The 14,973-nt window shown below is 43.6% G+C and overlaps 1 protein-coding gene across 4 annotated transcripts in view; it reads right to left on the bottom strand.

Moving 5' to 3' along the window:
* Nucleotides 1–7,321: 7,321 nt before the first annotated feature.
* The window catches only part of LOC146209321 (polycomb protein EED-like), a 48,519-nt gene continuing 40,867 nt past the window's right edge, over nt 7,322–14,973 (bottom strand). For all 4 annotated transcript variants that reach the window (XM_084599565.1, XM_084599574.1, XM_084599592.1 and 1 more), the window contains exon 12: nt 7,322–8,144. In XM_084599565.1, the coding sequence (XP_084455691.1) occupies nt 8,015–8,144 (130 nt within the window). In that variant the 3' untranslated portion in view covers nt 7,322–8,014. The remainder of the gene's footprint in view (nt 8,145–14,973) is intronic.

Below are 14,973 nucleotides of genomic sequence, written 5' to 3'. Positions count from 1 at the left end.
CAGAGGGCTTCGTCTGAGTAGGGGGGAAATGTCACGCTAATGACGACGATGAGGGATGGTGATGGTGAGGCTGAAGAAGAAGACGAAGCGTTGGTGCCTGGGGCTAGTAGGCTTCACCTTATCCCACTGCCATATCACTGTAAATAAACACCCCTTTTCTATTTCATCGTAACAATATGTTGGGTATTACATGAGGTGGTGGGACAGGGTATAACAATGTTTCGATTGATTTTTTAATGCTATGGGTCAATATGGAGCACAATGTTGGCGGGGAAGTCATCCCAGTCTTTCGTTGTGTGCATAAAAAATGAATGCATATGTCAGGGCTGGCAGAGGATAGGTGGTCTTTCCTTGGTTCTTGTGGTACGAAGGGACAATAAGACTTGTGTGAAACACGGTAATCGAATTTGTGATGTAGATATAGTCTTGTAATACAAGGCCAGGTAGTTCAATTTGAGAGATGGGCATTGCATTTTAGTTTGGTGACACTTTCGTATAAGAATAGGCAGTGATGATGAATCTAGTGGCGCGGTTTGTTCCAAATAGCACATGCATACCCTAGTTTGAGCCATACAAATGTTACGTAGGCTAGTGATTTCAACTGTGTTGGCACTAGATGTAGAGTTCACCGAAAATACCCCAGAACTCGATTTGCTTCTTTTGAAATTAGTGTTACATGGTATGTCCACTTAAGATGCATTAAATGGAGGCAAAGGGCAGTGGTTACAGCTGTGATTTCTGAGTTAGCAATCAAGTACTTTGTAGATGATTCACAGTGATGCCTGTGAATATTTTTTCACATTAAGGGATGTTAGCCATGTGCAATCTATGTCGGACTGAAGAAGCTGGCAATCACTGTGAGTAATTATAGGGCAGTAAACAACACAATCATCAGCAAAGAAGTGTATGTTAGAACATATGTCAGTTATTAGGTCGTTTATATAGATAAGAAAAACCAAGGGCCTGAGGACTGTGCCCTGGGGTGCCCCAGAACAAAAGAATGTGAAGATGAGCATTTATAAGAAGTTTTGAAGCCAGTTAATGACAAAAAGATTGAGATTAAGACATGACAGTTCCAAAAAATTCCGTTTGTGGGGAACTTTGTCAAAGGCCTTTTTGAAATCTAAAAAGGGGGCATCCAGTAGAATGTTGAGATCATAGTTCGAACTTAGGTCATTAATAAATAAAGCTAGCTCAGTATCAAAAGAAAAGTCCTATGTAAAATCTATTTGGCTAGAGTGAGAAATGAACAGATACTAGAAATTTCATGCTGTGAGAAAAAATTACATGTTCCATTAGTTTAAAACTCAACGCTATTAATGAGTATCGGATGGCAATTATGACAGGAAAATGAAGGCCCTTTTTTTTGGTGCTGGAATGACTTTGCGCACTTTCCAGTCGTGTGGTACAATGCCTGAAAGCACTAGCACTGTGAAATTGCATAGCAAGGTGAACATGGGTTGCACTGAAGTATGCCCAACGGTGTCATTTTCTATGCCACATTAGCGTTCTGTGGTGAACCCAACATGAAGTATGGTTATGCCACCCCTGCAAGCTGTGCTTTGCCGACGAAGGAATTACAAAAACCTACTGTGCCCTAATTTTATTATGCAATTATTCCGTTTACAGTGCATTCCGGCCACGTGCTAAGCAGTGGCCAATTCCAAAGCAGTTTGCAGTAGCTTCGGTGAGAAGCAGGTTAGGCCTAGCAACTGCATACTGCTGGATGCCAGCTGGAGGCATGTCGCTGCAAGAAGCCCTTTTGCTAGCGTGATATGTTTTCTTGTTTCAAGGTCTAAAAATAAGCTTGTCTAGTGGCATATTTTATATATAAATATATACAACTAGATCGAGACCCCCTTCAAGTTAGATACATCTCGGTTCGAGTGTATGCATCTATACTTGAATACTCATGATTCCGGCCGTCGCAGCTGCTCTTCGATGAAGGCGAAGCGCAAGGGAACCTGTGTCTGTGTGATGTCAGTGCACGTTAAGGAACCCCAGGTGGTCGAAATTTCATACCGCGAGTTGCTTAGGGACATTAAACCCCATAAACTCAATATCATCATAGCGTCCTAAATGTTCATCTTTATAGGAATTTACTCCATTCTATGCCAACCATGAAAAATTTGGAAAAATGAAAAGAAAAATGTCAAAAGTTGGAAGGTTTTGTTTTTGGGGCTCGTCTCGAAGCGATACAGGCTATATGAGACTCGCTGCAGTGGAGGGCTCTGGAAATTTCAACTACCTGGGTTCTTTAATGTGCACCAACTTCGCACAGCACACAGGCACCTAGCTTTTTGCCTCTATCAAAAATTGGCCAGGATTCGATTCTGTGTCTTTGGGCACAGTAGTCGAGCGCCCTAACCACTGCACCACCACAGAAGGGAAGGGTCTACAAAATTTACACAAAAATAAGTGATGTTGGGGTTCCAAGTCTCATACAGCTGCAAGAGCAAATTGAAGGGCAAAAGCTCTAATCTGGGTCAAACTGCGTATTGCTCTCAATACAAAACCAATCTCAAAATGCTCACAATGCCCTGCTGCTACTAGTCACACCGGTAAAGACCAGCCAATAGGAACGGGACATAGCTAGCGTTTTGAGGCTGGTTTTGTACTGAGAACGGTGCTTAACTTGGTACCGGTTCTGTCTACTAACCTTTGGCGTGGGTCACAAAGCAACAGCAGATGATGTACCATCATGCGCAAAAGTGGGGAGACCACGACTTCGGCGGCCGGAGCGGCTGCATCGCGTCGCTGCTATCTCGCGCGGCTCGCTCGCTTCGAGAGTGTCCGGCGTGACGCAAGACTTTCCCTCGCTCTCGGGCTGGCGCTTATCATGCCGCACTAGAAGTTTGTCAGTCATGATAAGCGCCAGACCGAGAGCGGGGGAAACTCTTCGGTCACGACGGGTACACTTGCAGCGAGCGAGCCGCGCGAGAAAGCAGCGACGTGGTGCGTCCCTGCAGCCGCTCCGGCCGCCGAACTCCGAAGCCGCGATCTCCCCACTTTTGCGCACGATAGTACAAGTGAGATTCTTTTTCATCACAAGCATAGTAAGGCATCTATTAACACGTTAGAAGTGAAAAATAAGGCAGCCAGTAGTCAGACATCAGGAAAGCTAAGTTCTTTCAGCGCTGGTTGACAGTCTGCAAAATAACTTTGCAAGCTGCTCCTACATCATAAAGTTAGTGTGCTGTGACTAAGGCTGAAGTATGTAACAATCACTTCACAAAAACTGTCACAAACCTGTCACTTAGCCCCATTTTATTGATCAATGCATCAGGGTTGATCAATAAGAGTAAGGTTTTCCTCAATAAGAGTAAGTTTTGTGAGAGTTCATGATGTGATCGTTGCCATAATTTGGACTCTGCATTCCGATGTAGCCAGGCAAAGGAAGAATACTGCAGAACTATGGTAGAACTGTGATACCAGAGGCACTGCCAAAGGGGTACTTCACTTGTAGCTGCATGAAATGGGGGTCAACCCTGGTGGACACGGTTGCAGAATTCACGGTCATAATACCATGACGGAGGACCTGAATTTATTCATGTAAAATTTGATAGCAGTCCACACCAGAGCAAACTCTCATCATTGAGGCTTCAAGTCAAACTTGCCTACAAACCATTGCACCTCGCAGAGCATACCAAACAAAAATAAAACTCTTCATTCGCTTGTTTAGGCTCTAATTTCATGTAAAGGAGGGTGCTAGTAATTTTTGTTTTAAGCTAAGTCAGGGTGGTGTTTGCCTGATTATCAACTTCTGCAGCGACAGAGAAAAGAACAACCTTGGACAGCTTCATACCGGTAGCAAACAAAGCCTCGTGCCCTTTGAAGAATAAAACATTTACCATAAAGGCCACAGCAGTAGAGTACTTATTCCTTTGGCAGGCACGAGATGACGCTATGTACTCTGCCACAGAAACCTGCTGTTTTGAGAGGTACTTGTGGCATAGCATGCTGGTGCATATTCAGGAAGACACAGGAGTGCAAAAAGACTACACAGACTACTTAGCATTCATCCTGCTCCCTTTCTACGCCTGTGTACCTTTTTTGCATTCCTGTCTTCCTCAACCTGTTGTTCTGGCCCACCACTTATGCAGACGAGGACTTAATGAATTGCAATTGCATCAGGTAAATACTCACCATAGCATAAAAGGAAAAGAACTACAATTTTCTCTATACGGAACTTGAGCCCAAACGAAAGAATGGCCTGGCCGAGAGAATTTTTGTCATTACGCTCCTAGCAATACAATCAGTAGAGCACTTCCACTTTCACAAACTATTTATGCCATACTGAAGAGTCTTTGACTCTGATTATGTTTCTACTAAGTTCTAAAAAATGAAACTGAAAACAAGAATGCTGAATGCAGAAACATACTGCCACCAATCTGCTTACTCTAGACACCAGAAAGGGCTTAGAGCTCACCAACACTACCCAATTTTCCAAACATGGCTGTTAAGCTCCTAGCAATACAACAATCAGTAGAGCACTTCCACGTTCACAAACTATTTATGCCATACTGAAGAGTCTTTGACGCTGATTATGTTTCTACTAAGTTCTAAAAAATGAAACTGAAAACAAGAATGCTGAATGCAGAAACATATTGCCACCAATCTGCTTACTCTAGACACCAGAAAGGGCTTAGAGCTCACCAACACTACCCAATTTTCCAAACATGGCTGTTAAAGTTGGCACGTGCTTCAAATTTTGCTAATGTTCCTATTGAATTGGCACATAACAATCGCCTTGTTCGCATGCTGAACACATACATGCACATCTTGTCCCAAACTCCTCCATCAGCACAAACTTAGCAGTGCAAGTTACGGCTTAATGAAAAAAATGACAAACTAAAGATAAAAAATGAAACAAAATGAAAAACAGAGGGCACTTAAGACTGCTTACATTTTGTGAAGGCGAAAGCATGAATGTTTCATCAAAGTGGAAGTGTCAGTGTCTCATTTTAAGTTGAAATGTCATCAGTTGGAATCCATCATAAGCTTACCTCCAACTTGACTAGCAGCTGTATGTTGAGAGACGAGAAATCGAATGACACCACTGGAGCACTTTACAGAGAATGGAGGCGTCATAATTATTGAAGTTGAGAAAAGACGCAATGGTAAATGTGCTGATGTCATCGGTTAAAGTCCCTGTTGGGAGCTAACCGGCAAGTTCATTAAGAGACATATGCTGCAAGCAACTTGAAATAGTATATCGCTCGTATGATATCACGCCGAACGACCAACGGTTCCATCACAACGGTGACACCAAAGCCCTCTGTATGACGAACGGTGGTGTCACAAATGGAGGTGCATATGAGGTCTTGCAAAAACATGACTAGCAGATGAATAAATGGTATGACACTACCTCAAGCACTGTACATTGGATTGGTAAAACGTTTATTCGGGGCCTGCAGTAGAACGCGCGCTCCGGACGGGGCCTACGTTGTCCTCTGGGCACCGGCCGCGCGGCCTGGGTCCCTGCTCGCCGTGGCCGGCTCGCTGGTTCCCTGCCGAGCGTACAAAAACTTTTGCTTTCAGTTGCTTTGACGAATTCTGTGAGCCACATTGCTAGGCCTACCCATGGCAGTGGTTAGGGCACTCAACTTCTGCATCTAAGGATGCGGAATTGAATCCCGGCCGCGGTGCTGCTTTTCAATGGGGGCGAAAAGCAAGGAACCCGTGTGCTGTGCGATGTCAGTGCACATTAAAGAACCCCAGGTGGTCGAAATTTCCAGAGTCCTCCACTATGGAGTCTCTCATAGTGCGAGTTGCTTTCGGATGTTAAACCCCCCAAAACCGAATAAACCAAACATTAGGTGTATTCTAGAAAAAATGTTTTTCCCTACTACATTACAAGTGGAAACTATTTGTTTCAATTGAAAATTATCGATATTCCCTTTTGTAACTGCTTTGAACTGGAAATTCACCATTCACACATGCCTATGCAGCAAATGAGATATGCTTTTGAAAGGTGGTTCTCGGACAACTTGGGTAATGCTGGAAAGAAGCTGTGCAACTGTTATAGAATATGCATTATCAAGAAACTATTGACACATTTTTTAAACAATATTTATTGTCTCTGGGCATCGGAGGGGCATATGACGAAGGATGAATAAATTATTAAATCAATGGAAGGTGTTTGCCGATTTTATAAACCCCAGAAGTGAGGCAATGATGCAATCCCTGCATGAAGCATGACATCTTGGTCAAATAACTGCTACAGTCAGGTGCCGGATTCTCACAGGCTTTTCTGCCTTCGTGCTCCCGCAGCATAGCATTTTCCACCTTTTGTTGATGTTTTTAACAATCTCAAGCGTCAGGGTTGCAACAGTGCTCAATAATCCTGTGGCATGATGTTCACAGACCTCAATGATGTGCTCACTGCATACACTAGATCTGTGACTACCGCATAGTATATGTCCCGATTTCCATGTGCCCATATCAGCACTCTGTGTCCATATCTCTTCTTAAGCCACCATACCACTTCACCTTTTTTTACTCTGTGCATCCAACACAAATCCTGCCAGTCTTTGGATTAGGAGGTTAAATAGCCTGAAGATTTTTGGCAAATCAGTAAACATAGCAAAGCTGCCACACTTACTCTGGTCATGGTAATGATGTTGGCGGTCAAAAAACATTCAGCAGTGGCTTAGCTCAGCTAGGCCAGAATATACATAGCGGAAGCTCTGCTCAGCATCTTTGTTGCTCTGCGTCTTGACGCCGCCGCTTGGCCAGACGTTCTTCCTAATCTTCCAGTGTCTGGGATGCACGCTTGGCCTTTCGTGATTTATTTGCACGCTATTGGCCGTCCTCATACCAATCGGTTTCCAGGTCGTCTGACGCAGCTTCTGGCAGTCTCTGAAGATGCTGTACACTGTACATGAGCTCACCGTCAGTTTGTTAATCTATGGCGCACCTGAGTACCAAGTATAGCCAGGCCGATACGCTCAGGCTGATATGCGCAACTGCGCAATTAGTCATATGAACGTGATCATACAGAGTCAGACGTGATGAAGGTGAGAAGGCGCTGCAGAGGGGACCAGCAAACAGTTTGCGCATGTGCGGTGAGGCTGCTTAACGATGCACATGACGTCCTAAGTCAGCTTATCAGTTGAACACCTGTGAAACGATGCAGCTGGTTGCCATGGTTACGGAGCATGGGAAGTTGTGGTATATGACAGGCATGGCGAAACTTGCTTCTGCTAGCCTAGTGTAGCTTTCTTTCACTACAAAAAAAGAGCTAAGGGACTTTAGCAACCGAGTGGCAAAAGAAACAGTGGAAGCTGCCATGGCAACAAAAGGAGAGCAAGCAGGTATATTTGTCTGTACTAGTCCTTTTATTCCAGCTTGTCGGGGCATACAGATTTCAAGGTGCAAAACTCTGCCACCATGTTTCTCCAACGCGGCGCGCTAACACCTGCTAAATAAATAAATACGTCTTTTCCTGTCAAACAAATATCAATGCAGTCACAAAGAGCCAAACAACCAGTCTTTACTGGAACTTAAAAACTAAATATACATGAACCTGCATTCAGTGTTCCTATAAAAAGACGTATACCGTTGTTACATGAGAATACCGTTTTTAAAATGCATATCGCGTTGTAGTGGGAACAAAGGTACAAATATGACCCTTTTTTTTCTCGCAGCTCAAGAAAGCTGAACCCAGACTGGTGAGCTGTTAAGAGAAATCAACTTCTTTGGGCCGTGCAGCATGTAAGCACTTACTAAGGAGAGGGTGGCTACAAAGTGGAAAGAAGGTGATGCAGGCTGTTGACAAAGAGAAGGCACTGGAAGAGATGGGAGAAGAAAGAAGTGCAAAAGGCCACAGGACTGAGCAGCGGCATGGCAACAACCACTGGTGCATGTACGAATGCATTCATTAATGCGTTGCAGATTTTTCTGCGTTTGACTGCAGAGACTGGCTCTGTGAACCCTGTTTTATAGTGGTCTGGAAGACTCCCACTCCACAAGGTAGCTCTCCCAGCTTTTAGAAGCGAGAGGGGGCATGTCATCAGCGCCCCACACGGTCCCAGCGCCATATGGTGGCATCGTCACAGATGCACAGCAGGATGCTGCCATCTCGGTTGAGGTTGGTCTGCCGCACTGGGCTAGTGCACTTGGGGTGTGTCAGCACAGTGCTCCTGCAAGGAGGGTGTGACGAAATGAAATCTCTGCTACAAATCACTGAAGGCCCTTGCCATCATTAGGCTGACAATGACCACAGGAGGGCAGGGGCCTCTTTCATATTCCTCTAATAAGCCCTGCCCTGTGCACTTTATCCCAGCAAACTTCCCTGTCGCATCATCAGCCCACCTGACTTTCTGCTGCCCTCTGCTACTCTTGAAAATCAGTCTGTCAACTTTAAAGACCACAAGTTACCCTGCCTTCACATAGCATGTCCTGTCCATACCCATTTCTTTTTCATTTCACCTGGCACACACATTAACTCGCGTTTTTTTTCCCTGATACACTATTCTCTCTTCCTGCTTCCTAATGGACCCTTCACCACAGTTGACATCAAGCTTCGAGAACAGAGGGGGGAAACAAAAACAACAAAAGTCGGAATCCTGTACAGCTCTACAAATGAAAGATCTCAGCTGCAAATATTTGGTTAAGGCATCTGGTGCATCACATATCGGAGCAGCTACAAAGGAACGAGAAACTCGCGATTGGAGACTGTGCTTCAGCATAGAGTGTAATACGATGCTATGCAATATGATGAGTGACAAAAAACAAGGCAAGACAAAACAGTCTTTGTTTCTTAAAGTAAAAGCCTTACTAGCACCAATACACGAAATTCCATTGACAACTCTCGGAACGACTGTTGAGGCTCAGATGGCACCAAAGAAGGAGGCACATTAAGGCTCCTCTATTTTTTTAAAGGTAGCGACAACTACACGAGCACCCTCTCGAGGGGTCCAGGGGCAGCGCTAGCAGACGACGCGTGGCACTCTTTCGAGCGTTTACCGCGTACTCATGAAGCCGCGCTAGGTGCACACATAAACCGATGAATTCAACAGATTTGTGTCCTCTACTGCTCAGGAAACTTCTAAAGACAGGAATAACATGCGTTTGCAGCATAAACATAAAAAAAAAAAAAAAAGCGTGCATTAAACGAGCCAGCTCATTCTTCTGAACCATTCTCCTCAGTACAGTGGCTAGGAAACTGTTCATTAATTATGCTTTGAAATTAATAGCGAATTTGAAGTAGAAACAATATTTCAGTAAACTTACTGGGCTCGTTTCCTTACTAAAAATAAGTAGACTGCGAGTTTTCTGCAACTTTTGAGAACGCTGTTGCGCACAGAGCTCTGATGAAATAAGGGCGTCATGTGTTTGTGACCGTTCGGGTATACTCCGTTTTACACACTTTTTTTGGCTTGAGTTTATTTTGTTTACACAGTATTCCGATAACTTTATTTTGGAAAAAAAGTCAGTTTCTCTGCAGCTGTGCATTACCAACGCATGTATATCTTCCAACAACTACAAAAAAAAAAATCGGGTATGATGTGACACAAAGCTCACGGCTAATGTTTTCTGACTTTTCTATTCTTTATTTGCTTTATATTGGTTTCTTTATAGCCTTCCGGGCGATAATATCACCAGTAAACTTGGATGCCGCCTCTTGAAACTTGACGAGTTCCTGTGCGCATTCAGCGGAACTTGTTTGCATTCGATGCAATGCTGCGAGACTCCTCCGTTAAAACAATGGCTCAATAGCGTTTCACACACACACGGTTGTTTTTACACTTTTTATGGTACACATTTTTGTTTTTAATTTTTAATTTTGTACACCAATATTTAGCATTGGCAAAAATTGACTTTACATTTCGATCACTTTGAAACATTTGCACCCTCCTCTTTTTCCAATATTTCATTTTTCATTTATATCAACTGATCAATTGTACGAACTAAATTTTCGTAATAAGCATTATCAAGCATTGGCTTTTCATTCTGAGCATTTTGACAGCATTCATTCCACGCATAATACTATTGCAGTCCTGATCTGTTCGGGAAAGTAAGGGGGCTCGAAACGGCAGTGACTTTTCATTAGGCATCCACAGTACAAGCAATGACTACATAGTCATAACTTTCCTGATATTTTGCTCATGAAATAGCATATGCCCAAACAAAGGCCATCCCGGGCAAGCGAAGAAATCCCTTCGCATAGTCGGAGGTTTTCCGTGGCCATAAAAACCTTACGCCCGATATCATGAGGACATAGCTTCCTTCTGTTGCTATTATCGTCACCGCGAAGAATGGAAAATGACTTTTTTGCATCTTCCGCACGGTTCCGGCAGCCGAAAGCACAGCAGCCCGGCGCAGTCGCATGTCACGCGCACGCTTCAAGATTTGAGTTCAGAGTTGCGTCCGCTTAAACATTAAGCGCGGCATATACACTCCTATAAATGCAATAAAGGCATGTGAAGTACTTTTTGCTTAACTAATCGGCCAATATCATGCTGGCAAGCGCAGACCGCCGTGCATTTCAGCGGCGCAGCGAGCACCGCTGGACCCTTTGGGCGGAGCTTGACAGCGAAGAGGTCACGTGCAGCCAACCGGCCTATCGGAGGGAGGGGCGGCTGGATCAAGACCTGTCGCTACCTTTAAAAGATAGAGCAGCCTTAAGGCACATGCGTTGACCTCATAGATGGCGCATGCTACAGGTTGACATCCTGGCACTGACTCGGCACGAGTGTGAATCATGGAGAGGAGAGCAGGTGAGCAGAAACAGCGACGCGCACATATTGATGTTAGCTGATGCACCCCTTAAGATGTTAGCTGACCCACCCCTTAGCTATATCAGCAAAGCATGAAGAGCACAGTAGCTTCTCTTCACCACTGTGCAGCTCGGAGTTCTCTATATATGCCAGTTTATGAGCATATCAAACAATGCACATGGGCCATCTCGCAAAAAGAGCTGTAATTGTAAGAAACATAGCTGCACAGAAAGTAATTTTTCTGCATTCCCACATGTAATCAGCCATAAAGGACTAATAGATATTTTTTGGTTCGTGTTTTATCATTTGTAATGATGCCTAGGATATTACTGTACACGGATCACCACATCACATTAGCCTACGACTGCTAAATAATTTATAATCGAATTTCGTTTCTCACCGGTTTTGATTTCAACAGTCGTGCGAAGGCTGTGACGAGCAATGGCTGTGAAGTCACAGTGAAGTCTAGGTCACACGAGGGATGAAAATACAGCGATATAATCATTGCTGTGTCATTTGAATTCACTACAATGATAAAGCCAGCCTGCCAGAAGAACAGGAATCATTACAAGTGAAGAATGAGTGATTACATCGCTGTTTTCTCATGCCGCGCATCAAGAAATCATTGTGACGTCACAGCAATCTTTCGGATAATGAAACCGAAACTGGTGAGAAAAGAAAATTCAGTTATAAATAATTTAGCGGTTGCAAGCAAAAACTATGTGCGGATTGATATACAGTAATAACTTACGCATCATTAACAAGAAAAAAAATGCTACTACCAAAATTTCATGTCTGTAGTCCTTTAAGTGTCTCCAATGAATTTTTCTATTCAAGTTTAGGTAGGCACCCTCAACGTCTGCAGCGTTGCTGATGTTTTAATAGATCAAAAAAGCAATAACACACTTTTTCTTCCCGGAAAGCCTGGTGGTACCATTGCACGCAAAACGGTAGGCTCATTACCCTCCCTTCCGTTGGTACCAGACATCCCTTTCATTGGCATCAAGTTCACACTCTACCATAAAGCTTTTTTTACAGCTACGTGCACGAGATGAAGACTGGTTTAAATGCTCCTAAGAATGGTCACCAAATGTCGGGAGGGATGATTTGACATGCAATTGAGGTACTGGGAGAAGCTTCGTTTTTACGAGGTCTCACAATAGCAAATAGTTGATATAGTGAAGGCATAGAGAGACTTTTTGCTTATTTTGCATCCATCTCAATTTCTTGCATGCCTCCCTTGAAAAGCAAGGTACGAGTGTAGCCATCGCGTCAAGCAGTAATGGTGCTACATTCTACAGTAAAATCCCGTAAATTTGACCACCATTAATTAAAATATTCTGGTATGGCATCACACCATTTTAACACCTATTCATATTTCTCTCTTGCATCCATGCTCTTTCTGCGCTCTTCAAGTATCGTATTTATACGTTTGTAAGCCGACCCCTTTTTTTAAAACTCGAAAATCCGAAGTGGGGGGTGGGGTGGACTTACAACCAAAACCAAAGCATGGCACTGTTAATAAGAGCAAGATACAAACTATATCAGGGAGGCTACGACGAATTTTGCTTTATATACAGTTAAACCTCGTTACAAGAGACACTCAAGGGACCCGAAAAATGTGTCTCTTGTAAGCAAGGTCTTTTGTAACCAAAAATTATAAAAGCGCTGTGTTGATCAGTTTACTGCACATCAGCATATAAATGCATTCACACACATTAACAGGAAATTGTTCAGGAAAGCTTAAAGAAGTTATTCATAATATAGTATGTATTTTTGTGAGTGCAGAGTCTATTCCTTGCCAAATTCTGGAGGTAAAGCACTTCACTTTGCAAGCCTTCCTGTTGCTCTAATTAATACCTTTGAAGCACTCTTACATGCTCGTCACCTTCAGATGCCGACGCTTTTCTTCTGAAATGTCCTCATAGTCATCCTCTATGGCACATGTGCCATTTACTTGCGCGAGAATCACACTGTCTATAAGCTCTTCGGGAGCACACAAGATCCACATCTGCAGATACGAATTCCTCAAAACATTATGGTACCTCAGCAGTCTCTTGGATGCTCGCCCAAGCTTCATCTTCAAGGATGCTTTCCACAGTATCCATATATGGGCCCTCTTACATCATGTCACCACATTTAAAGCCTGCTTGTCTGAAACAATTTTTCACAGCTTCACTTCTCAGGCCATTCCAGACACCTGAAATAACCTGAACAGCAAACTTCGCATCAATTACTATTGTACAGTCTTGCTGCCTATAGAGCAACAGGCATTCTACCAACCTTGTTTTGTACAGCAACTTGACGGAGCGCATAATGCCTTTTTCTATTGGTTGAAGGTAGGGTGTGAAATTTGGAGGGAAAAAATAACTTTCGTGGCTTTGAGCACGAGAACTTTAGTGCTGCAAGAACCATTGTTCACAAAGAGAAAGACATCAAGATTCCGAGCTTTCATTTTGTGATCAAATTTTAACAGCGAGGAGTTCAGAATGCTGCATGTCATTCATGCATTTCGATTAGCTTCGTAGGTGACAGTGATGCGATGCCAGTGGCTGAAACAACGGGGTCGTTTCGACTTTCCAGTCATGGGGAAACACTCCTTCTCAGTTCCTGGCATATAGCAACAAAAAGGATGCCGATATGGAACAGAATTAAGGGAATCTAATGCTAAGGGAATCTGAAGTGCAGCATGTACGAGTTGGTACGCTTCAGCTGTATTGCATGAGCACCCTGGGTTATGTCCTTTGTAAATAGTGAAGATATTACTCCAGGGGCCTGAAAAAGGTGTCCTTAGTAAACGAGTGTCTTTTGTAACCAGGTCTCTTGTATGCATGTTGTTAACATGGCAGACATAGGAAAACCAACCAAACCATTTTCAAATGTCTCCTATAACCGAGTGTCTCTTATAATAGTGTCTCTTGTAACGAGATTTAACAGCTTTACGTGCAACATTCAGTTACTGAGTGTGCTTCTTTTAACTTTTACTGCGGAGCACTAACTGCATCTGCGGGAGTGTCGATAGTTTACGGAAGAGCCGCTATTCGAATCGCAACAACATTCGCTTTTTGCACGTCAGTTGCGTCGGATCATATGACATGGCAGCACTTCCATGGAGTGTCGATGGCTGATGGAAGAGGTGCCACCGATCATTCGTTTAGTTCACGCGTTCATACTCTTACAACCGGCCAAATACTTTGTTATGAGCTCTCCAGTCCAAAAAGCATTTGGCACTTGTTCCACGCAGAGTTCAAGGAGGCAGCTATCATCATTTATGCAGAATAAAAAATTGCGCTGTGGGCCGCAAGTTCGAAGCTTCTAAACGGGTTATGGAGGAGTGGTGGTGGCAGTGAGAAAACATTCAACTGTGATGTCAAGCGAAGACGCTTCTAAGGGATACAGTTGATATGCTATCCAGAGCAGGCGGCCAAGCTTGCCACGTATATATCACAGAAATAAAATATGTGATTCGAAGTGGAGATGACTAGACAGCCAGACAATGAACTGTCATTGCCAAAGCATCCACTGGCATGTTTTTTTTTTTTTTTTTTCGGGACATGCAATTTGGAGGGGGGGAGGGGAGTCGACTTACATTTGAGTCTACTTACAATTGTGTAAATACGGTATGCAAAACAGTTGTTTTGAGGATGCTTCACTGTACAGTAGATTGTCTATGCAGTGAAGCATCACCAATCTGCGACAGGCTGTTCATGCAGAGACACTCGATATACTGTGCTGAACTAAGTAAAGAGCCAAGGGAGCACTTACGATATTGAAACAATTCTCCAACACTCCCAGTAATATGCAAAAAACAAAGCACTTAAAGAACTGAAAAATCGTCGCTGTCCCTTAGCCTTCATCCTGAATGTACACACAGTTGAACCTGGATATACTGAACTCGAAGGGGATCGCGAAATAGTTCGATATGTCAATAATTCGATATACAGAAACTGGACTGAGGCACTGCTTGCGATTGTGAAAAATGATACCGCATTTGTCACATAATCAACCCACTCGCATAATGAACCCACCCTCCACTTTTGACACCTAGAATTTGAAAAGCAAAAAAGCATTAGTCGGTGGCGCATCCCTCCGTTTCAGCCGTCGCAATCACAGCTCGTTTATTGGCAGTGGGCTAAGACGCTGCGCAGCGATAACGTTACAGCGTGTTTATTTTTTTATTATATACTTTTCATGTTAGCTCCTGCAGTGGCAGGGAGTGAACTTGGCGGAGTGCCTGTGATGGCTTGAT

Source organism: Amblyomma maculatum, chromosome 1 (assembly GCF_055883805.1).
Source record: "Amblyomma maculatum isolate TAMU_Amacu chromosome 1, ASM5588380v1, whole genome shotgun sequence".
In the NCBI taxonomy this organism is placed as follows: Eukaryota; Metazoa; Arthropoda; class Arachnida; order Ixodida; family Ixodidae; genus Amblyomma; species Amblyomma maculatum.
This window is presented reverse-complemented; position numbering and strand designations above follow the sequence as displayed.